This window comes from Heterodontus francisci, chromosome 2 (genome assembly GCF_036365525.1).
Source record: "Heterodontus francisci isolate sHetFra1 chromosome 2, sHetFra1.hap1, whole genome shotgun sequence".
NCBI lineage: Eukaryota > Metazoa > Chordata > Chondrichthyes > Heterodontiformes > Heterodontidae > Heterodontus > Heterodontus francisci.
In genome coordinates this window covers 102016466-102040177 of record NC_090372.1, presented here as the reverse complement: position 1 = coordinate 102040177, position 23712 = coordinate 102016466, and the positions used below count along the sequence as shown (strand labels likewise).

General features: G+C 41.6%; 1 protein-coding gene across 1 annotated transcript in view; it reads left to right on the top strand.

Annotated features, from left to right (window-relative positions):
• The window catches only part of tspan13a (tetraspanin 13a), a 94932-nt gene extending 71982 nt beyond the window's left edge, over positions 1-22950 (top strand). Inside the window, exons 5-6 of the mRNA XM_068009337.1 lie at positions 19914-20024; positions 21421-22950. Of these exons, the coding sequence (XP_067865438.1) occupies positions 19914-20024; positions 21421-21495 (186 nt within the window). The 3' untranslated portion in view covers positions 21496-22950. The remainder of the gene's footprint in view (positions 1-19913; positions 20025-21420) is intronic.
• Positions 22951-23712: the final 762 nt, after the last annotated feature.

The following is a 23712-nucleotide window of genomic DNA, read 5'->3' as shown; positions in this document are numbered from 1 at the left end:
GGAATTAGTCTGGTGAACCTTTGTTGCACTCCCTCTATAAGCAAGTATATCCTTGGGTAAGGAGACCAAAACTGTACACAATACTCTAGGTGCGGTCTCACTAAAGCACTGAGAGGTCTTGTGAGAAAAGCAAGCCTTTCCGGGAAACTACCTGAATTCCAGCTCAATAAACAGCAGAGAACTTTGGACACCTGGAGAAGTTGTTTACAAAGAAGTGGCAGGTCAAAAGGTTGATCTGTTGTCAGATTTACTTTTGAATTGTTTTGAGTTGGGGTTGAACTGTATAAAAAGGAAGAGAACTTACAAGGAGAGAAGAGAAGACCATAACTTAGCTCGGCTTTCCAGCACCTCTCAAAGACCTCGAGAAGTCCACTTTGTCAACTCATCTCCTGTCTTTGAAGAAAAGCCTGCTAAATTAATTCTCAACGCTGTCTGAAAAGAACTGTTCTAAAAGATCCCAGTGACCCGTCTACATGCACTCGGAGGCCAGACTGTATGCCAGTTTTGGAACACGACATATCTCATCTGCTGTTTCCTCAAGAATGAGCAAGTATTCAGCCCAAGGGTTTCTTTTGTCTGTAATAGAGCTCTAAAAGCAAAAATCCCTTTATTTTCCCAGTTAACTGATTTATGTGTGGTGTGTGTTAATGTGAAGGGGCTAAGATAAAAAGGGAACTTTAATATTTTAATCTGCGTGTTCATGCTTTACTTCATTACTGGTTAAGACTTGTTTTCTAATAAAATGTAGTTTTGTTGTTTATTAAAGAAACCTGGGTGGTGTGTTTTATGCTGGGGCAAGGAAATAGAGTCTGTAACTGTATTGGTAAGTGGAAAACTTTAAATATGTGTTGTGACACGTGGAGAAGTGGAACTAGAATAAACAATGCACTCCTCCCACCTCGGTTGTAACAATTGCAAGAGGATTTGAGTGCAGGGATAAAGATGTCTTGCTGCAATTGCATAACTCTTTGGTGAGACCGCACCTAGGGTATTGTGTACAGTTTTGGTCTCCTTACCTAAGGATATACTTGCTGTAGAGGGAGTGCAACGAAGATTCACCAGACTAATTCCTGGGATGGCGGGATTGACCTAATGAGGAGAGATTGAGGAGACTGGGCCTGCAATCTCTAGAGCTTCGAAGAATGCGAAGTGATCTCATTGAAGCATACAACATTCTTACAGGGCTCGACAGGGTAGATGCAAGGAGGATGTTGCCCCTGGCTGAGGGGTCTAGAACCAGAGGACACAATCTCAGAATCAGGGGCAAGCCATTTAGGGCTGAGAGGAGGAATTTCTTCACTGAGGGTGGGGAATCTTTGGAATTCTCTACCCCAGAGGGTGGTGGAGGCTCAGTCACTGAGTATGTTCAAGACCGAGATTGATAGATTTCTAGATATTAAAGGGATATGGGGATAGTGCGGGAAAGTGGCATTGGGGTCGAAGATCATCCATGATCTAGTTGAATGTTGGAGCAGGCTCGAGGGGCCGAATGACCTACTCTTTCTATTTCCTATGTTCAGCAGGAGATGGCAATCCGGAGTCTAATGGCGTTGTGTGAAAATGCAATAACGCAACTTAAATATCCTGCCTGGTTTCTGAATACCTTTTGAGCAGCGATTTGACTGTCCTGACCATACATTCAGCCATCCCATTTAAATGAGGATATCTGGGTGATGATGTGACATGGTTGATGGACCATCGTTCGCACACATCCTGCAACAGTTTTCCAGTGTATTATGGCTGTTGTCTGACACCAGTTCTACCAAGGCACCAAAAACTAAAGCTGGCACCACCACTGTTGGCCACTACTGTACTCTGTGTCTCGAAGCTTCTGCATAATGGGAAGTTTGGACTGATAGTCTTCTCTGCCCACAGAGCACAGATCTGTTGCTATCTTGGTCCATGGTGATGATGGTATATCATGCGGTTGGAGAGACTCTTCTGTGGTTGCATCTGTTCCATTTGCACCTTTTGAAGAATGTGAGATGCAGGAGATTCAGTTGATCGACTTGACTGACGATCTGATTGTTGTTGGTTGCCCATTTTTCAGGCTTTTTCATAAGATTACCTCCCCATGCTGTCAGATTTCATAGGGGATTCTTGTACTGATCTAATGGTATGCACCTGTTTTGACTGCTGTGGTCTTCTGGGTCAGCTCATGGATGGTGATTGTAAGATCGTTGCATGCCACCAATTCTGCTACTGCTGGTCCTGACATATCCACTGTGTAGAATACCTAAGTAGATCAGATTGACTCTTGGTTCCCTAGACCTGGAATGCAGGTGCAAAGGCACTTTATTGTTGAGCCATTGTATGTCGTAAGCTTCAGACTTGTGGGTTAGACCACACAACTTCCATGCCTTGTGGTGCGTGTCCTTGCGATGCGGAAAAGTAGAGTGTTACGATTGACACCAGTGCAAGTGTTAACTCTCAGTTGATGTCATCCAGCCTTATTGGGGCAGATGATCTGGAGCAAAATCTTCCGTTCTGTTAACGGAATGGACTTGTTCTGCTATGGTGATTGTGTGAAATAACTGTTCACCCATAGTGTCTTTACCTCAATCTACCTCATCCATTTTGGTCAGGCGCTCCCCCATTTCATGGATGGGTCAAAGGTTTTGGCGAAGCCTGGAAGTGTCTCGTCTGCCGTCACCTCTGGGTGGCGTACTTCATTTTGAATGCTGCCTGCTCTAGCTTCTCCCCATGTTCCTGCTGCTGAACCTTCTGAGCAGTGTGGCCCAGTGCCCACATGCCTTGCACGTGTCTGTGTATGCCAGGCATCTGTGCGATTGATGGGAGAGCCCACAGCTACTGCACGCTGTTACGACTGAGGTGGGTGGAGTGCACTGTCTTTTCTAGTTCTTCTCCACAGGTCACAACATGTATTTAAATGTTTACCCAGTTATCGATACGGTCAATCATAGATTCTACCATTTATCCCAGAATAGAATATGCCAACCAGGTTTCTTTGATAAACAACAAAATTATTACTTTATTATAAAACAAGACATAACCAGTAATAAAGCAAAGCATTAACACAGTGAAATTTAAAAGTTCCCTTTTACCGCATAGATGCCTGGCATACACTGGCTCTCCAACTGCCTTCTAAACAGTTCACACCTCAACACACTGTCCAAAGTGAAACCAAAAACAATATCTCAAGAGTCAAGCCTCCTGACTCCTATAAATCTTGTCCTGTCACGTCTCTGTAAACCTATCCCCCAAGTCAAAAAGCCCCTGCTGGGTATTTATCTGAAGACTGGTGACTTCCTGTAAATGATGTTTTCAAACAAGACCTCTCGGTGTCCTTTCAATGACCCCAGTGAAAAAAAATCAATGGAATCCTTTTCAGTTTTCCCAAATAAAACAATGTCCATAATTCTAAAATACATGAGTCCTCAAAAGGAAAATACTCAACCTAACCAGACCTCCATCCTTGGAGGAATGAAACACCATTTTCAAAGCGTTTCATTATAAAGAGTGGGGAAAAAACAAGATGAAAAATATTTTAAAACACATTTTCACACTCTTACTCATTCACTCGTTACCTGTAGCTAACAGTTCTGTTTTGTACCATCTTTGCACTCTGATAACTCAAAACAAAGTTAAATCCTAGACAAAGCATCTTCAATCACATTATTTTTTCCCATAGTGTGGCGAATCTTTAACTGATAAGATTGCAATTGTATACTCCATTCAAATAGTCTTGCATTCATACACACACCAGTGTCTCTCTGCAGTCATGGCAGACGTAGACCTCAAAATGCTTAAGGGTTCGTAATAAGCCCAGGGTTTCGTTTTCCACTGTTGAATATCTCTTTTGGTGTCAATTTAGCTTTTTGGAAAAAGTATCCCACTGGCCTTTCTATGCCTGATTCATTGTCTTGTAACAGGACTCTACCAACCCCCAGGTCACTAGCCAACACTGGTTCATTAATCAAAATAGCTTTCACCTCTCAGATGTTTGGCACTCCCCTGACCACACTATGTCTGTTTGCCTTATTTTTTGTAGCAAATCAGTCAGTGGAGCAGTTATTGTACTAAAATGTGGTCCAAACGCGGTAGAAATCACAAACCCCCAAGAATCTCTCGCTTAGTCCTAGGGGTGGGGAACTCCACCAATGCTTGTACTTTCGTTGTTCTTGGCAACACTTGTCCTTGCACTACTATATGCCCGAGGTACTGGCTTTTGCAAATTCACTTTTGGCGAGGTTTATCACTAAATCAGCCGATTGTAATTTTCTAAACCGAGCTTCTGGTTGTTCCAAAAGGTCTTTCCAATTGTCACCGTATACCAGCACATCATCAAGGTAAACCACACAGTTATGAACACTGGCTACTACTTGGTTTGTTAATCTCTCAAAAGTGGCTGGGGCATTTTTTTAGCCCAAATGGCATCACTTAGCATTGGAAAAGGCTGTCTGGTGTGACGAACATCTATTTCTTTAGCTTAGGGTGTTAAAGGAATCTGCCAGTATCCCTTTAACAAATCTACTTTTGTAAGAAACGTGGCACTGCCAACTCTGTCAATACAGTCTTGCAAGCAAGGAATTGGGTAGGAGTCTGCCTTTGTTACTGCATTAACCTTTCTGTAGTCTGTGCAAAATCTAATTGAACCATCAGGTTTGGACATTAACACGACTGGGAAATTCCAGCTCCTTTAGGTTCAATTAGGTGGTTTTCCAGCACGTATTGGATTTCTGCTTTTACCTGGGCATGTTTCTCTGGACTTAAGCGATAAGGGTGCTGTATTATAGGAAAGGATTCCCCTACATCCAGATCATGTGTGGTTAAGGTTGTACATCCTGTTTTGTCCATACAGGGTCTCTTAAATGCCATAATTAACCTTGTTGGGACTTCTCATTGTTCTGCATCGAAATAGGAAAGCATGGTGTCCAATCTCCCTAACCATTCAGTATTAGCTAAACAGGTAGTCGGGGGTTCAATTTGAGAATTGTCTAGGCCTCCTTCTGCCTCACCCTCATCATTCCTTTCATCTTTCACTGTCCCTACTAACTGACATACCTTTGCATGCTTATCCTCCTCCCGGCGATGATAAAGGTTTTAACATATTGATATGACACAGCCAATTCTTTTTCCAGTGATCAGGGGTGTCAATCAAATAATTCACTTCACCAATTCTTTTAACCACTTTATGTGGACTATTGAACCATGCTTTCAGTGGTACACCCTGTAAAGGCAGTAATACTAACACCTCATACCCTGGTTGAAATGGTCGGGTCTTGGCATGCTTGTCAGCCCATTTCTTGGTTGTTTGGAAAGCTTTCAGGTGTTCCCGAGCCACTTTGCAGGCTCTTGTGAGCCGTTCCCAGAACACTGATACATAATCTAACACAAGATCCATCCCTCTGTTCGAAAAACTTTTAATTAGTTTTAGAGGACCTCTTATGTCCATAAACAAACTCATTCAAAAGGATCAAAATTGGTGGAATCATTAGGTGAATCCCTAGAGGCAAACAAAAGAAATTCTTGCCTTTTATCCCAATCATGGGGATATTCATGACAATATGCCCTGATCATCGTTTTGAGGGTCTGATGGAACTTTCTAAAGCCCCTTGTGCCTCTGGGTGGTATGCTGAAGACTCCACCTGTGTTATACTCAAATTACCCATAACATGCTGAAAAATTCTGGACATAAAAGTGGAACCTTGATCCGACTGAATCTCAATCAGTATTCTGTATCTAGTTACTGGGTTAACTTCTCGACTACTACCTTTAGCAGAAATTGTTCTGAAGGGAATGGTTTCTCGGAACTGAGTAGCCATATCCATGATAGTGAGTATATATTGGTGTCCTGCTTTTGTTTTCGGTAAAGGACCTACACAGTCCACCAACATCCCGCTAAATGCTTCCCCAAAAACTGGTATGGGAATTAGAGGTGCCAGTTTTATGGCAGGTTACGGTTTTCCCACAATCTGGCACGTATGGTGCGTTTTACAAAACTGCACCACGTTCTTGGAAAGACCTGGCCAGTGAAAATGTCGACTTATACGTGATTGAGTTTTCTGGATTCCCACATGTCCCGCAATAGGAATTTCATGCACTATCCTTAATATTTCCTGGCGATACTTGGGCAGTACCACAATCTGATGAACAACTGGCTGTTCTTCGTCCACAGTTCTGTGAGGAGGTCTCCACTTCCTCATCAGAATCCCATTTTTAATATAGTAGCCTTCTGGAACTCCCTTTGTCTCGGCTTCAGTTAGAGTTGATTGTGCCACTTTATTTAACTCTGGATCAGGTTGCTGAGCCTTGATCAGAGAGGATTTGCTGAACATTTCCTTTGGATTATCCAAATCCCCAAAGAAAGTTTCAGATATTCAACTATCTGTGGTGCCAATTTTACCTCCCACAGTGGAACTTGTTTAGCCATTGCTCAGATCACTACACATGAAGGAAAAATTCCTGGAATCTTTTCCTGCGACTGTTCTGCCTCTTTAACTTCACTTGGTTTTTCCATTACTATTGGAAAAGCTGCTACTTTCATCTGGCCAAATCATTCCCCAGGAGCAGGCAAACTATCTACAATTACTACAGTTACCGTTCCAGACATTAGATTGCACTCTAGGTACACCTGATACAAAGGTACGGGTATATACTCCCCGCCAAAACCATTCACTAAAACCTTGGCATTTTGTGTGCTCTCTGGTGGAAAAGTTATACATTTCCTCAGCAAAAGTGTGGGTGGCTCCTGTATCCCCCAAATATAACCATTTTATCTGCCTCACTTGAAGGATAAGTAATTTTTCTTTTGACAAGAATTCCCTATAACTCTCGGGTATCTTTTTTACGTCCCCTCCATACACAGCGATTTTTGTACTTGGCCTTACAGCTGCAGTCAGAGCTACAGCCTGATCTGCCATGCTCTCAGTCAGAGCACCTTTCTCTACATTGGCTTTGTGTAAACCAATAACTCCCATGGGTTTATCCCACAACTTCCAGCATTATAGAGTCACCTTCCATGACGGTGCTTCTGATATGTTTTCCTTTTTCCTCAACCGAAGATTCCCCCCCACTGTAGTTGACAGGGCCCAAAACCATGTCTGGCCTATTTGCCGCACCTCTACCCTCACCCCTTCCCCTCCCTCCCAGAGCCGTGACAGGGTTCCCCTTATCCTCCGCCATTTCTGCCACCTCTGGCATGATGCCACTACCAAGGGCATCTTCCCTTCCCTTTCCCTGTCAGCATTCCGAAGGGATCGTTCCCTCTGCGACACCCTGGTCCACTCCTCCATTACCCCCACCACCTCATCCCCTTCCCACGACATCTTCCCCTGCAAGTGCAGGAGATGTAATACCTGCCCTTTTACCTCCTCTCTCCTCACTATCCAAGGCCCCAAACACTCCTTTCAGGTGAAGCAGCAATTTACTTGTTGTACTTTCAATGTAGTATACTGTATTCGCTGCTCGCAATATGGTCTCCTCTACATTGGGGAGACCAAACGGAGACTGGGTGATCACTTTGTGGAACACCTCCGCTCAGTCTGAAAGCATGACCCCGAGCTTCTGGTTGCCGGCCATTTCAACACAGCCCCCTGCTCTCATGCTCACATCTCTGTCCTGGGATTGCTGCAGTGTTCCAGAGAACATCAATGCAAGCTCGAGGAACAGCATCTCATTTACTGATTAGGCACGCTACAGCCTGCCGGACTGAACATTGAGTTCAATAATTTCAGAGCATGACAGCCCCCCATTTTACTTTTATCTTTAGTTATTTTTTCTTTTATTTTTTGTTTATTTTAGTTTAGTTTGTTTCTACTGTGCCCATCCACTTTTTCATGCTTGTGCTTGTGGCTGTTAATTAGTTTCAATCCATTAACACCCTATCTGTACTAATGCTTTGTCTTTCAGCACACCATTAACATATTGTCTGCCTTTGCTCCATGACCTTCTGGTTAGCTATTCTGTGACCTTGTCCTATCAACACCTCTTTTGTTATCTCTTGCCCCACCCCTGCTTTGCTTAAAATCTTTTACATTTCTTATATTTGCCAGTTCTGAAGAAGGGTCACTGACCTGAAACGTTAACTTTGCTTCTCTCTCCACAGATGCTGCCAGACCTGCTGAGCTTTTGCAGCAGTTTTTATATTAAATCTATGCCCCTTGGTTATTGACCCCTCCACTAAGGGAAAACGTTTCTTCCTATCTAACCTATCAATGCCCCTCATAATTTTGTATAATTTTATATTATTTCATAATTTTGTGGCAATGGTAACACTTAGGCTTGTGGACCTCACTTCCACCCTCAGCATCTTCCTTTCTGGCCTGAGGAGGAGATCCCAGGGCATTCCCAGCTGTCCCTTGTCCATGACTACTTGCCTTCCTTTCACCCTCCCACCTTCTATCCTTCTCACGTTTGCAGGGGTGACTGACAAAGGGTTTGGGCGTATAAAGAAGCTCATAATCAGAAGCGATTTCCACTGCCTGTCTGGCTGTTGAAACTTTGGTTCTCTGCATAGGTTCTTACTAATGGAGGAAGTGAATTTTTAAATTCTTCCAGGAGAATTAGTTTCCTAAGGTTCTCATGCATGGCCTCTAACTTTAGTGCCCGCATCCAACGATCAAAATTCATTCGCTTTAGCCTCAAATTCTATATAAGTCTGCCCAGGGTGTTTTTGGAGGTTCCGAAGTTTCGGCCTGTATACTTCAGGGACTAACTCATAAGCAGTGGGAATAGCTTTTTTTTGTTTGCCACCTCACAATCTGCAGAAGCCTCCTCAGAAAGCATGGCATAAACTTCATGAGTGCTGCCCATCAACCTGCTTTGCATAAGCAGTATCCAGCCACTTCATCTGTTTGGCTATCTTTTCAAAAGAAATGAAACCTGTCTCTGTGACCCTTTCCTCAAATTTCTGGAGGGCTTGTACAAATCTAAACAGCTCTCCACTGGGTTCTGGGCTGGAGACAGGTCTTTGCTCACCTGAATTTTCATTGGGGTCAAAGGCATCCTTTTTTTTTCTCTCTAGTTCCAGCCTTCTATCCTGGTATTCTCGCTGTCTTACCTTAGAGACAGACACACACACACGTTAACCGAAAAAATTGGCATTTTCTCTTTAGAACTCTGTTACAAAAAAAATACTTTGGCCAAGTACTTCTTAATTCTTGAAGAAAAAAGTGAAGATATGGAAAGATGTCAGTTGTCCCTTTTGAAATGCAGCACCAGTTTGTTGGTGACTGCTCTCTTGGCTGATTTTCTCCAGCTGCCTTCAAAACAGTTCACACCCCAACACACTGTCCAAAGTGAAACCAAAATCTGTATCTCAAAAGTCAAGCCTCCTGACCCCGATAAATCGTGACCTGTCACTTCTCTGTAAACATCTCTGTCAAGTCAAAAAGACCCTGCTGGGTATTTACCAGAAGGATCCATCAAAGCTATGAGCAACATTAGAAAGTCAGCTTGGGATTAAAGTGAATATCAGAATACACCACCTGGGACTCATGAGGTATAGACAAAAAACCAATGAGACCTTGGACAACTTTGTTAACCATGCAGAGAGAAAGCAAGAGAATGCGACTTCTCGGATACTGGCCTCACGGAAGTGGCAATGAAGGTGACTGTGGCAATGAACCTTTATGCATCTGGCACCTTCCTGACTGCTGCTGCTGCAGGTATTAGCAACATTTTGCAGTTTGCAGTCCACTGTTGCATAAGAGTCTCTCTTTGAGTAGAGAGAGAACTTCATTTTATTCCCTCTTGCCAGAGAGAAGCAGATGAAGCAAGCATGAGGGTTTGCAGGCTTCCCAATGGTGCAGGATGCCATTGACTCCATGCACATTGATTTACAGGGGCCGCATGTCAACCCTTCCATGTGCGAGCACCAAAAGAGATTCAGTCCCTCAGAATGTAACTGGTGTGTGACCATCGGCCGCACAGTGTGTAGGTGAATGCTTGGTATCCTGGCAGCAGTCATAATGCCATCATTCTCCAGCTGTCTGCTGTTCCAGCTGCATTTAAACCAGCACGGACAGGAGCATAGTGGTACTGTTGCTGGACTAGTAATCCAGAAGCCCAGATTAATCCTCCAAAGAAACTAGTTCAGATCCCACCATGATAAATAGTGGAATTTAAATTACTTTAATAAATCTGGGATAAAAAGCTAGTCTCAGCAATGGTGACTATGAAACTTCTGGAATGTCGCAAAAACCCATCTGATACACTGATGTCCTTCAGCGGATGAAATCTGCTGTCCTTTCCCGATCCAAGCCCACAGAAATGTGGGTAACTCTCAATTGCCCTTAGAAATGGCCTAGCAAGTCACTCAATTGTATCAAACCACTTCAGAAAGGTCAAGAGCGAATGAAACTGAATGGACCACCTGACATCGACAAAGGCGCACCATGTCCAGTTGACCCTGCAAAGTCCTCCTCACTAATATCTGGTGACTTGTACCAAAATTGGCAGAGCTATCCCGCAGACAAGTCGAGCAACAGCCTGACGTAGTCATACTCACCAAATCATATCTTACAGCATATGTCCCAGACTCCTCCATCCTTGGGTATGTCCTGTCCCACCATCAATCTCTCTAACCTCCCAGTTGAACACACTCCCACTGGCAGGACAGACCCACCAGAGGTGGCGGCACAGTGGTAGAGAGTAGCACTGGGTGTCCTCAACATTGACTCCGAACCCCATGAAGTCTCATGGCATCAGGTCAAACATAGGCAAGGAAATTTCTTGCGGATTGCTGCCTGTCGTCCTCCTTCAGCTGATGAATCAGTACTCCTCCATGTTGAGGATAACAAGGGCACAGAATATATTCTGGTTGGGGTCTTCAATGTCCATCACCAAGAGTAGCTTGGTAGCACCACTACTGACCGAGCTGGCTGAGTCCTGAGGAACATAGCTGCCAGACTGAGCCTGCGTCAAGTGGTGAGAGGGGAAAATCTATTTGACCTCCCCCTCACTAATCTACCTGTCGCAGCCACATCTGTCCGTGAGAGTATTGGTAGGACTGGCCACCGCACAGTCCTTGTGAATACGATGTCCCATCTTCACACTGTGGGCAAGCTTCATTGTGTTGTGTAGCACTACCACTGTGCTCAATTGGATAGATTCAGAACCGATTTAGCAGCTCAAAACTGGGCATCCATGAGGTACTGTGAGCCAGCAGCAACAGCAGCATTGTACACAACCGCAATCTAATTTCATGGCCTGGCATATCCCTCACTCTACCATTACTATCAAGCCAGGGGGTCAACCTTGGTTCAATGAGGAGTGCAGGAGAGTATGCCAGGATCAGTACCAGGCATACTTACAAATGAGCTGTCAATCTGGTAAAGCTACAACACAGGACTATTTGCATGCCAAACAGCAGAAGCAGCATGCTATAGTAAGAGCTACGCGATTGTTTTTTTTTATCCCCCCAACCCCTCACAAGCAACAGATTAGATCAAAGCTCTGCAGACCTGCCGCATCTAGTCGAGAATGGTTGTGGACAATTAAACAACTAACTGGAAGAGGAGGCTCCACAAACATCCCCATCCTCAATGATGGGGGAAGCTCAGCAAATTAATGCAAAAGACAAGGCTGAAGCATTTGCAACCATCTTCAGCCAAAAGTGCCGAGTGGATGATCCATCTCAGCCTCCTCCTGAGTCCTCCAGCATCACAGTCTTCAGCCAACTCGATTCACACCACGTGATATCAAGGAATGGCTGAAGGGACTGGATACGGCAAAGGCCTTGACAACATCCCGGCTGTACTACTGAAGACTTGCGCTCCAGAGCTAGCTGCACCCCCTAGCCAAGCTGTTCCTGTTCAGCTCTCTGCTTGCCTGGATGAGTACAGCTTCAACAATGCTCAAGAAGCTCACACCATCCAGAACAAAGCAGGCCACTTGATCGGCACCCCATCCACCATCTTAAACATTCACTCTCTCCACCACCGGCGCACAGTGGCAGCAGTGTGTAACATATGCAAGATGCACTGCAGCAACTTGCCGAGCCTCCTTTGGCAGCACTTTCCAAACCTACAACTTCTACCACCTAGAAGGGCAAGGGCAGCAGGTTCATGGGAACACCACTATTTGCAAGTTCCCCTCCAAGCCACACACCATTCTGATTGGAAATATTGCCATTCCTTCACTGTCACTGGGTCAAAAACCTGGAACTCCATATCTAACAGCACTGTGAGTAAACCTGCACCAGATGACTTGCAGCGGTTCAAGAAGGCTGCTCACCACCTTCTCGAGGGCAATTAGGCATGGACAACAAATGCTCGCCTTGCTAGCTTCACTCGTATCCCATGAAGGAATGTATAAAAAAAAAATCCATGACAAACAAAGGGTGTGTTCTGGCTGATGACTCTAGTTCACAACCTATGCCCGCATGCGCAGCATGCATACAATGTGAGCCATGCTGTTATACGCGTAATGTGATTGAGCAGACCATTGGTGCTTGCAAACAACAATTCCTCTGCCTTGGGCTGTTCTGGAGGAGTCTTTTAGTACTCGGCAGGTCTCAGATTTATGGTGGTATGGTGCACAACCTTGCCATCTTGAAGGAACTGCCCTCGCCACTAGCTATCAGGCAAGAAGCTGAGGACCAGCCGATGGAAGAAGAGGAAGGAAGGCTGCAACCTAGACACTTTCTTTCTGCCTGGAATGTATGTGAAGAACTAATTCAAGTGAGATATCAGTAACCTCAACTTCAACTCCCCATTTACCAACAGTTCTGCACTCCTTACTTTCCCTCTGGCACTGAATATCAATCACATCAATCTCTTGGCCACAAGGCAAAAATAAAGGCCACTGAAAAATACACATTCCAAACCAAATATTTCAATTAAACCGTGTCATATTGCTTAAAAAATGAAAGTAATCACATTATTCATTCCCTTAGTGCTTGTCTTCTGTGTGCCTTTGCCTGTCCTTGTGTTCCTACGTAGTGCTACCTCAGTGGCTGCGTCACAGCTGGTGGAAGGCTGCTGAATTTCAGTGGGGGAGAATGCAGATGGCCTTGGCGTGACCTCAAGCAGCTCTTGCCCCCAGGAAGCCAGACTTCAGACTGCACCATGACAACATTGAAGGCAGCAGCAGTCTTGGCTGGCTGGCTGATGGGCAACAGCAAGCATACTGTGGATTGGCAGGCACGGGATTATGAGTCCCTTTCATCCTGAAGGAGGACAGCAGATTTGTGCCACTGCCACTTCCCTCAGGTATTGTATCAGGAATTCTGGTAATTTATTGGAGGATTCCTTAGGGAAAAACTTTCAAACTTCAATCAAGCTTCCACATGTATCTTGACAGAACAACACCTTGATCCAATGGCAAGGAAACCAAGACGATTGGGGGGGTTTCGTTCTGCTGCAGCCTTCGTCTGCCAGAACAGCCAATGAGATATTTCAGATGGCACCGTTAAGAACTTGTTTGCCAGAGCCCTGTTTGCTGAGTATTTCTAGGGTTTCTAACAGGCCTTCACGGTAACCGAAGAGATCCAAGACATACAGTCCCATCATACATCACCCTGTTTTGATCAACCCTTTCTTACTCATTGCCCAGGTTATGCACTGCGGATGAGGGGGTAGACTTTGGAACCCTAGACTCCTATATATGTTCCTTGACATTAACCATAGGCTTTCTGGCAGGCCAACCAATGCACCGAGCATTTTGTTGTGTACACTCATCAGCTGCCTTCAAAAGGCCAGCCCATTGAAGTCCTCTGCAGCAGAACTTGTGTATAACCTTGTCCTCTGGTGACCTGACACTTGCGCTATCCTTGTTCCCTTCCATGTCTGCAGCACACTTGTGCCTGGCGTCACACTGTGCATAGATTCTACCTCTATGCTATCTTCCAAGATATGCGCGATGCCAGCATTTGACTTGGTGACTACGGGTGTGGAATCAAGTGATGGTGTGTCTTCATCATCACTATCTTACTGGTCTTCCTTCACTGCTTGGCCAGGTTAAAATGCTTGGATATCTGAAAGGAAAAACAGACAAGTATAACATTGTGGTGAGGGGAGAGGTGAAAATAATAAGTGTATGCAGTTATGAAGGTGCTTTTTGTTTTTGTTAAAAATATTTTTTAAAGGAATTTATAGTTGAACTGAATGTTGGACCAGTTTTTTTTATCAAGAGGGCCGTAAAGGAACTGGTGGTGACAATGTTACTGGTTGTCACATGACTTAAGTTAAAGATAGAACAGAAGTCCTTGGAACAGGGGCGGAGATGTGACAAGCGCCCCTTTGATTGGACAAGCCTAGTAGCAAAATAGCACACCTGGAAGGGCAGAAAACTCACAAGCTTTTTGGTTGTTGGTCAGTGTGTGTTTTACCTTCTGGAATGAGATAAAGTCAAGTCTGAAGAAGTATCAAAGGACAGAAGACCACAACCCATCTCTCTTTCCAGCAATTCCATAAAAGACGCTATGAAGTCCACTATGTCGATTCATCTTGTCTGTCTCTGAAGAACGCCTGCTAAAATTAATTCTCAACGTCGCCTGAAAAGAACTGTTCTATAAGATCTCAGTGACCTGTCTACTTGTACTCAGAAGTTAGACTGTTTACCAGTTTTGGAACAACATATCTCATCTGGTTTCTTCAAAAATGAGCAAGTAATCTGCCCAAATGTGATTTTTTGTCTGTATCAGAGCTCTGAATTTATAAAAATTAATTTTATTTTTTCAGCTAACTTGTGTGTATGTGTGTAAAAGGATTAAAGTAAAAAGGGAACTTTAAAATTTTAATCGGTAGTTTTATGCTTTACTTCATTACTGTTTAAGACTTGTTTAAAAATAAATTGATAATTTTGGTTGTTCATTAAAGAAACCTGGTTGGTGTGTTCTATTCTGGGAGAAATAGAGTATATGAATGATCGTATCAATAACTGGGAGAAATTTAAAATATGTTGTGACCTGTCGAGAAGTGGGACTAGAATAAAAAGTGCACTCCTCCCTCCTTGGTCATAACAATGCTTATACCATCTGCAACTTGTAAGTTACAAAATTGTGGAATGAGGGGGAATTGGGATGCACGGAGGAGGATTAGCTATGAGGATATATTTGACTTCAATAGTTTCAGCCCTGCTACAGGCCACAGCCTCAGCAATGGCCACTCTGCTAATGGCCAGCAGTGCCTCCTCCATGGGGGTTAGAACATGCAGTTGTGACTGTCGAGCTGAGTAGTGGCTGAGTATTAATGTAGTTGGTTGGATATGGCATTTGAAGATGCCTTCACTGACCCTGACCACTCGTTTGAGGTCATTAAACTTCTGTCAGCACTGAATTCAGGTCCTCAGGGCTGAACTCCTGGCATTTACCTCCATGGCTATCTGTTTCCATTGCCTTCTTATCGTGTGTGCAGGACAACTCTCTTCCTTACCACATTCCCCATTGTGATCTCCAGGGCAGTGATGGAAAACCTTGGTGCACTCTGTCTTCCATGGTGAGCACAGCAGTATCCTAAATGATATCAGCACCTTCAGCAGCCACGATGCCCCTTCCCTTTGAGATGTAGGCTAGGTTTAAGTAGTGCTTGCAAGTAATGATTTTGGGCCCCCTGCTGATGAGTGCAGTCAATGAACAACACATTTAGTGCTCATTTCAAGCAGCAATCATGATCATCAGGCAGCATGAAGATGGTGTGCTGCTTATCTTGTGCTGAATGGTGTTATGACCGAGGCCAGAGGAATGCACTGTCATTTCTAGTTCCACTTCTCCACAGGTCACAACATCTATTTAAATGTTTACCCGGTTACAGATACAGCCAATCATATATTCTATTTTTTTTATCCCAGAATAAAATACACCAACCAGGTTTTTTTAATAAACAACAAAATTATCAGTTTATTATAAAACACGACTTGACCAGTAATGAAGCAAAGCATTAACACACATTAAAACATGAAAGTTCCCTTTTTAAAAATTTCCCAATTACACTCTCTTTCTCTTGCACACACGCTGGAAAAAATACAGAAATTCACTCTGTAGAGGTCTGTTACCAAAAAAAGGCAAAAAAAAAAACTACTTTGGCCAAATACTTGCTAATTCTCGACCAAAAAAGAAAGAAGATATGGGATGACATCAGTTGTCCTTTTTTTGGTCTGGCATCCGGGTATACGGAGATGGGTCACTGGGATCGTTTCAGTAGCAGTCCATTCTGGAGATGTTGAGAATTATTCAAATGGCCTTTCTAAGAGATATGTGGCATCAAGGTTTTTCCGCCAGCACACGTTTCAATCGCAGGATTTTTTTTTCCAGCTTCTCGGAGCCATGTGGCATCAGAGATTTTTTGCTCTTCCACACTGAATCTTGGCAGGATTTCTGGAAATTTCTTCAAAAAGGTCGAGGAGGTAGTGAGCTGTGTGTTCTCTTTTCCCTTGGCAGGTAAACACCAACTGTCTTCAAACAGTTCACACTGCAACTAACTGAAAACAATGTCCAAACCCCAAACAGAGAGTCGACCTTCAGACCTCCATAAACCTTGACATGTGACTTCTCTGTAACCATTTTTACCTGTCACCAAGGGTACTGCTGTTTTCTGAGCCCAAATCACAGGTGGCCTCCAGCACAGGTGGCTTTTAAACATCTTGTCCTGTCGAACTTGGTTTTAAAAAATAACACATCCATGGAATCTTTTCAGTTTTCGCACAAGTCCTCAAAAAAAAATTTAAATAATGGAAGCACTTTCGTAACAATGGGTGTGGGGTAACCAAGCATCGTGGGGCTATCAAATTTAGCCCCACTTTCTCTCGGGTCTGTCTCCATAACTCTCAAAATTAGTTTCTCTCATATTGATTTTAAAAACCTTAGACAAATGAAGGCAGACAATTTTTGCAGTTCTGTACTTGGATCATTTTGTGTCAATTTCAATCGTTTGTTCAGTAATTCATGGTTTTACTTACTTATTTCAATTCTGCAACATCATCAACAAGTGCTGTTGGCTTTGTCCAGTGACAGTCCAGAGCATTTCCATGTGTCACCCTTGGTACAAATATTACAAGCTTCTAATTTGCATTCAGATTTTCATTTGTGAACCTGAATCCAGGGGCATGAAGGCTGAAGTTTTAAAAGACTTTTTTATACTCCTTTAAATATTCAAAGAATTGCTCTCTTTATCCTGTTTTCACTATTTATAAAAGTACTGTATATATGGATAAGAGGTGAGGACTATGAGAAATGGTTGCAAAGTTTTGATAGTTAATATCTTTGACCTGAATGACCCATGATGTCTATATTTGTAACCATTTTATAAATAATAGTGATCACATTTGTAAAGATTCACAGGGTTATTCTGTATTTTGTTGGAAAACGCACTTAATTAGCCTAGAAATCGCCACTTAGATGGTCGTTTCTGATTTCTGATAAATCACAGGGTTTTTTGTGTGAATTTTCTACAGACTTGATTGTAAATTTGGCCATTAGAACTTTTGGATTTTGTGATATCATGAGTGTGAGAAAATCTTGTTTGCCTTGCAAACTAGAAGATACTTTTTTCTCTACACAATATCTAGTTAAACAATAACATAACCTGGGGATGGGAACATGGAACCTCTGCTCCATATATCAGCTACTGAAATATCTTTCACAGCACCATGTCCAGAAATTTCCTCCAATTAAATATTGGTAAGACTGAAGCCGTTCTTTCTGGTCCTTGCTCCAAACTCCATTTCCTAGCTACCGATTCCATCCCTCTCCCTGACAATGGTATGAGATTAAGCCAGTCTGTTCACAACCTTGGTGTCATATTTGACTGCAAGATGATCTTCCAACCTCATTTGTGTCATCACTAAGACCACCTATTTCCACCTCTGTAACATTGCCTGACTTCGAGCTCATCTGCTGAAACCCTCATTCATGCCTTTGTTACCTCTAGACTTGACTATTCCAACACACTCTTGCTAGTCTCCCTCATTCTACTCTCCATAAACTTGAGGTAATCGAAAACTCTGCTGCCTGTGTCTTAACTCATATTAAGTTCCATTCCCCTATCACGCCTGTGCTCGCTGATTTACGTTGGCTCCTGGTCGAGCAATTTTGATGATTTTAAAATTCTCATCCTTGTTTTCAAATCCCTAGCTTGCCCCTTCCTATCACTAATCTCCTACAGCCCTCCAAGATATCTGCGCTCTAATCTGGCCTCTTGTACATCTCTGATTTTAATCACTCCACCATTGGTGGCTGTGCCTTCAGTTGCCTAAGCCCCAAGCTCTGGAATACCCTCCCTCACCTCTCTGCCTCTGCACTTTGCTTTCCTCTTTTAAGACACTTCTTAAAATCTACCTCTTTGACCAAGCTTTTGGTCATCTGACCTAATATCTCCTTTTGTGCCTTGGTATCGTACTTGGTTTTATAATGTGAAGTGCCTTGGGATGTTTTATTACATTAAAGGTATTATATAAGTATAAGTTGTTGTTGAATGTAGACTGAAAAGCACTCTTATTGATGAGAGGTGTTTTTTCCAACCAACAAACTGGCTTATTTTACATAAAATATATGAATAACCGGAATATTGTTGTAACAGACAATTTTTTGTATGTCAGAAAATAGCAAAGATGCAACCTTATTGATTTCCTTGACATAGGCTTAAATTCAAGCTAAGCTATTCCAAACTAGTTCTTTCTGACTTTTCTTGTATTGCTTGCTAAGTCTCTCACCCATACTGTGAGAGAAAGAGGTGAGTTCTGTCTTAAGTCTATGTGGATAGGGATTTGGCCTGTGGAGCTGTAGATCATTTGAAGGCTCCAGATTCGGCCTACGCTTACTACTGTGTGCAAACAATATTTCTCGTTTAATTAGCCTAGCTGTCAATACTGAATGAAAGCAATCATTGCTGATAGCCTAAGATGCTTTTCAGTAACTGGCCATTTCAACTGACCAAAATCCTTGGGTCTGACCACTACTTAATAGTTCCAGAAGTGTACATAATTAAACAGCATCAATACTGGCATATCTCAGTTGGCACCTTCTCTCTGGGAAACGAATTCACTTCAAATCACCATGGCAGCCAGCCTGGTTTCATCTCTCACTGGCTTGATGTTAAATTAAGCTGGTTATCTTAATATTGTAACATTGTAAGTTTAAAAAATCTGTTAAGGCCATGCAAGTAAAGACCAAATCTAACTGTTTTGCTTATTATAATTCCCTTTATAGTTTTATTGAATTTAGAGGTACTGTTGGTGGATTCTTTGGAGTTATTTAATAAACCTCATTGATAGGAAACTGGAAAAACCCTTGATTCTGTGAACCCTCAGTTGTCTGCAGACAAAAAAACATGGACTCAGTTGAACTGACAAGCTACTGGTGATCATTGGTGTAAATATCTATTAGCATAATGGTAAGGTTTTATATACAAATAAATGACCGTGTGTTTGAAATTTTAGCCACTTTGAATTTGCCATTTTGTCAAATGTAAGGATACATTTTGGAAGGCTGTTTGCAGGTGACCAGTGCACATTAGAAATCGAAGGCTACGGCCCATAATTTTCTATCTGTTGTTCTTTTTTTCTGTGTCCTGGAGTGCTTCAAATGCACTAGCTGTATGTGTGAGGCCCTGTAGGTGTCACAGCTCCTAATCATATTTATCTGACTTTTATTGTGATAAGTGCATACAGAAAGCTGGCACTCACATTAGATAAAATGGGCTGAATGGTCTCCTCCTGTACTGCAATTTCTCTGATTCCAATGTTGTAAACTCTTCCCTAATGATGGCAAGAGTCACCATTGTCTCTTGGGAAGTTGTGGGCAAACAAGCAGGTAAAATGTTTATTGTATTAATTCATACTGCACTGCTATTTGCATATGACTGCTTTGAATTATTAAGGGGAGATTGGACTGTTGCAGTCTTCCCAACAAGTCTACAGTTTTATTGTAAGTTTTTTCAAAAATCCTTACTTCACTATTGAAAAAATATTAATTGGCCAGGATTATATTTCTTTACACTTTTTTCTTGTTCCAGCGTTGTGCTGCTACTGGTGATTGCGAACCATGTGGATCGATCCTAAAAACCTATGCTGGAGAAATACTGAGATTTGTTGGTGGTATAGGTCTTTTCTTCAGTTTCACTGAGGTCAGTAAAACTTTCACTAACTTAAAGTAGCTCTGTTAACAAGGGAAGTAGTATTAATATACAAGCTTCAAAAAAGTGAGAGATTTTAATACACTTTTAATGAGGTAATGAGGCTCATTTCCATTGTTAGTCTTATTTTATATAGTTTCTGTATTCAGTAGAATTTCCAAAAGTAATATAAATTGTTAAGTATGGTATGAGAAAAAACATCAAATACTTCCAGTGGACCACATCAGGTAAGCAATGTTATGAACTCTTTCCTCAATGATTTTAAAAAGTTACCCATTGCCCCCTTTTCGAAAGTTTTTGATGAGTTCAGTTGTTGAAACTAGTGATTGCAGATATTTCTGTTTTGCTGCTATTCTGTTGACCATGGGGCATTTTACATTGTTACAGGTGAGATATTTGCTGCGACTTGGACCTTAGTGATTTTGTCTGTTGTGGGCCGCAGTGTTTTCTTTTTGAGCAGAGATATGCTCATTAATGGAAAAATAGCTTGATAGGTGATAGCAGCAAAATAAGATTAGTATTGGATTTATTACGTTCAATAACTACATGAATTTAAGAAAGAAACAGCTTCAGCTACTGTTTCACATGGATTTATTTCCTCTAATATAGTTACTCTTCAGCCAATTACACTTAAAATTTCAGCCCAAAAGTATAAACAAACAAATAATATATCACACCTTCTAAAACAACAGAAGTTTGAAATTCCATAGGTATACATTCCATAATCACCAGAATGTGCCAGCATTACACCAACTTGGGATTGAGCAGTGTAATATGCTGCTGTTCTGATCACTACTTCACCAATTTAATGTTTCAGATAGATATATTTTTGAAATAAAAAAAACATAATGCAGAGCGTAAGTGCACTTTGCAAAGTTACTCAAAAGTTAATTATTATTGAATCTGCTACAATTCTGGAGAACCAATTTACCCCAGTTCTTACAGACTTGAACTCAGCCCTTTGCAAGGTGTGATTCTATCATGGCACTTTGGAGCTTATATGCACATTGTGAGAAAGCACCCTTGGTGTATATTTTATAACTTCCACACCTATGGGTGTAACGTGTATACAAACTCAAGTCGGTGCTTTTCTGTCCAGAGTAAAAATAATCTAAACAAAGAGGGCAATTTTAGTTATTGCAAGGTGAAAAATGAGTGATTTGTATCTCACCTGATTTTCTTTTTCCACTGCAGCCTATAATCTTCATCCATTTTTCACCCAGTGATAAATATAAAATTACCTCCAGTGTGGTAATTGTACAGCAAAAGTTTAGCATTGGAATTACACCATCAATTTTAAAAAAGATTAATGTACCTTTAACTTTATTTAACAAGTTGTTCTAGCACATTACCTGCTTTTATAACTTGCAAATGTTGTTTGTTTCAGATCCTGGGAGTATGGTTAACACACCGATACAGGAACCAGAAAGATCCACGAGCAAATCCAAGCGCTTTCCTTTAGGAGGAACCTTCAGGAATGCCACACCACTGGAACACACTATTGAAGCCTCCAGTGTTTTTGTTTTGTTGTTGAGACTTTCTATATCTAAGATCCACCTGCTTGCAAGACATGTCTTTCACCTGGGATAAGGGTTTTCTTTCGAATTGGACTTGGTTGATCCTTAATAGCATTCAAAATTGTGAGGAATGCACTGCCGATTACTGTTGCCTGTAGCCTAATCCTTGTCACAGGCATTTGGTCAGCACAAGAGGTTTCTATGACAGTTGTCTTTCAAAACTGTTTGCTTGTGCATTCTTAGAAGAGCACCATACTGATAAAAATTAATTGCCTCATTTCATTTGGAGTTAACCCAAAATATTATTTGACACCCAACCCTTTAAAGTATTGCAGTGTTTAGTTCTCAATTTTTCCATTTTCCACAAGTGCATTGTTAGTGAAGATTAAGGATGTTTTGTTTGGGAGATAATCGCAATTAATGTTCACCAAGTTAGTATATAAATAAAGAGTATCAATGCATTTTCTTCTAATGTAACAGCTTGTTAGAGCAGTTCATTATTGTAATATTTTCACATTGTACTTGGTGGCTTTTTCAGAAGACTTCTCAAGATTTGCTTTCTGTCCTGGACAAAAGAAATTGAGAAATGCCAGGAGTTTTTACACATGGATCTCTTGATCCACTGTGAGCAAAACTAGCCTGAAGAAATGCATTTCTCGCTGCTTAAAGGTCTTTTGAATTCAAAAGCATTTGCAGGATTTTGTGCATGTGTGTGAAAAGCTAATTTCCTCGATAAATCAGCCACTTCTGACTACTATTTGCCTAGCTTGTTTGGAAATACTTGTACCTGCCTTTACACCTGCCAGTGTGATTTAATGTGAAGTTTTGTTGTAGCACTGTCCTGCCCTGATGATCATTGATAAATTCAATATACTGTGATTTTTTTTTTTTCTCTGATGTTTGGTGATAATACTTTAATCTGTTAACACTCATTTTAAAAGCTGCTTTGATTGAAAAATAAAATAATGTTTTGCTTCAAGTGCACATAGTAAAGTTGTTTTAGAAATGTAGCTAATTTGGAAACAAATCACAAGATGTGTTTGCATTGCATTTGTTTTTCTCTGCACATGATTGAGAAACTCCTTTTATTCAGTTATTTAAAATATTGATCATTGTGCAATTGTGTGCAATTTTGCTTATGACATAACTGTATTCAGAATTAAGAGTGTATTTGACAGCTTGATATCTTGATATGTTTGTATATATGGTCAAAGCATTGATCATTTATAACACAACATTGGGGAGAAACAGCAGTGATTTAACATGTCCTGTGGGAAAAATGCTAATGTGGAGAATATTACTACTATATTTATGGGATTTGTAAAATTTAAGAGACCATGGATAGGTTGTGGACTCCAACCATTAAAGTTTCACTTATGTGGATGAGTGAATTGAATGTTCTCTATTTCTTTTATTTTCTTTGCATAGTTTATTGCTATACTTTGCTTGTTAAGACTTGCACCAAAATGATAAGCACATGACTGCTTTGCTTTTTTAATGTGGCTAATTACATTTAATATTGCTTTAATCAGCTGTAGAAGTTTACTATATGTAATAGTTTAAATGGTTGGATAGATAATACATTTAAAAGCTGCTTAGGATTCAGAGGTTCAAATGTTCCTTTCTGTTAGGCTATTGAGAATGAACGTATCAGCTACCCAGTGTCCACACATGCACTGTCCCACATGGATCATTGGATAATCAACAAAAGCAGGAACATTAGCTGACTTTTTAACATTTCCTCACTTTCTCCCCCTTCAACCAAAAAAGCACATGAAGACAGTAAGTTCTTTAGATGCACTACCATTATTTTCCTTGCGAAGGTCAGCTGACAGAGTGCAGGTGAGGATATGAACTGGACCCTTCCTGGCCTTCATGGCTCAATACTATAACATATAATGGATTTATCAGGGTGCCCACTATGTTATGAATTTTGAATGTTTGCCAGTCATAATTTTGAGGAGACTTCTTACACTGCCATATGTAGAATCCTCCTCACAGAACAAGGTGAATCCAGAATGGCACTACATTGAAATGTACAGGACCAGAAAAGATCATTGCAGCCCCATCACCTGCTCACTGTGTTTAATGATATTGGTCATACTCTGTATCAATTTTTTTTCTCTGGGTATTTATCCAAAAAATCTCTTGAACTTCCTGAC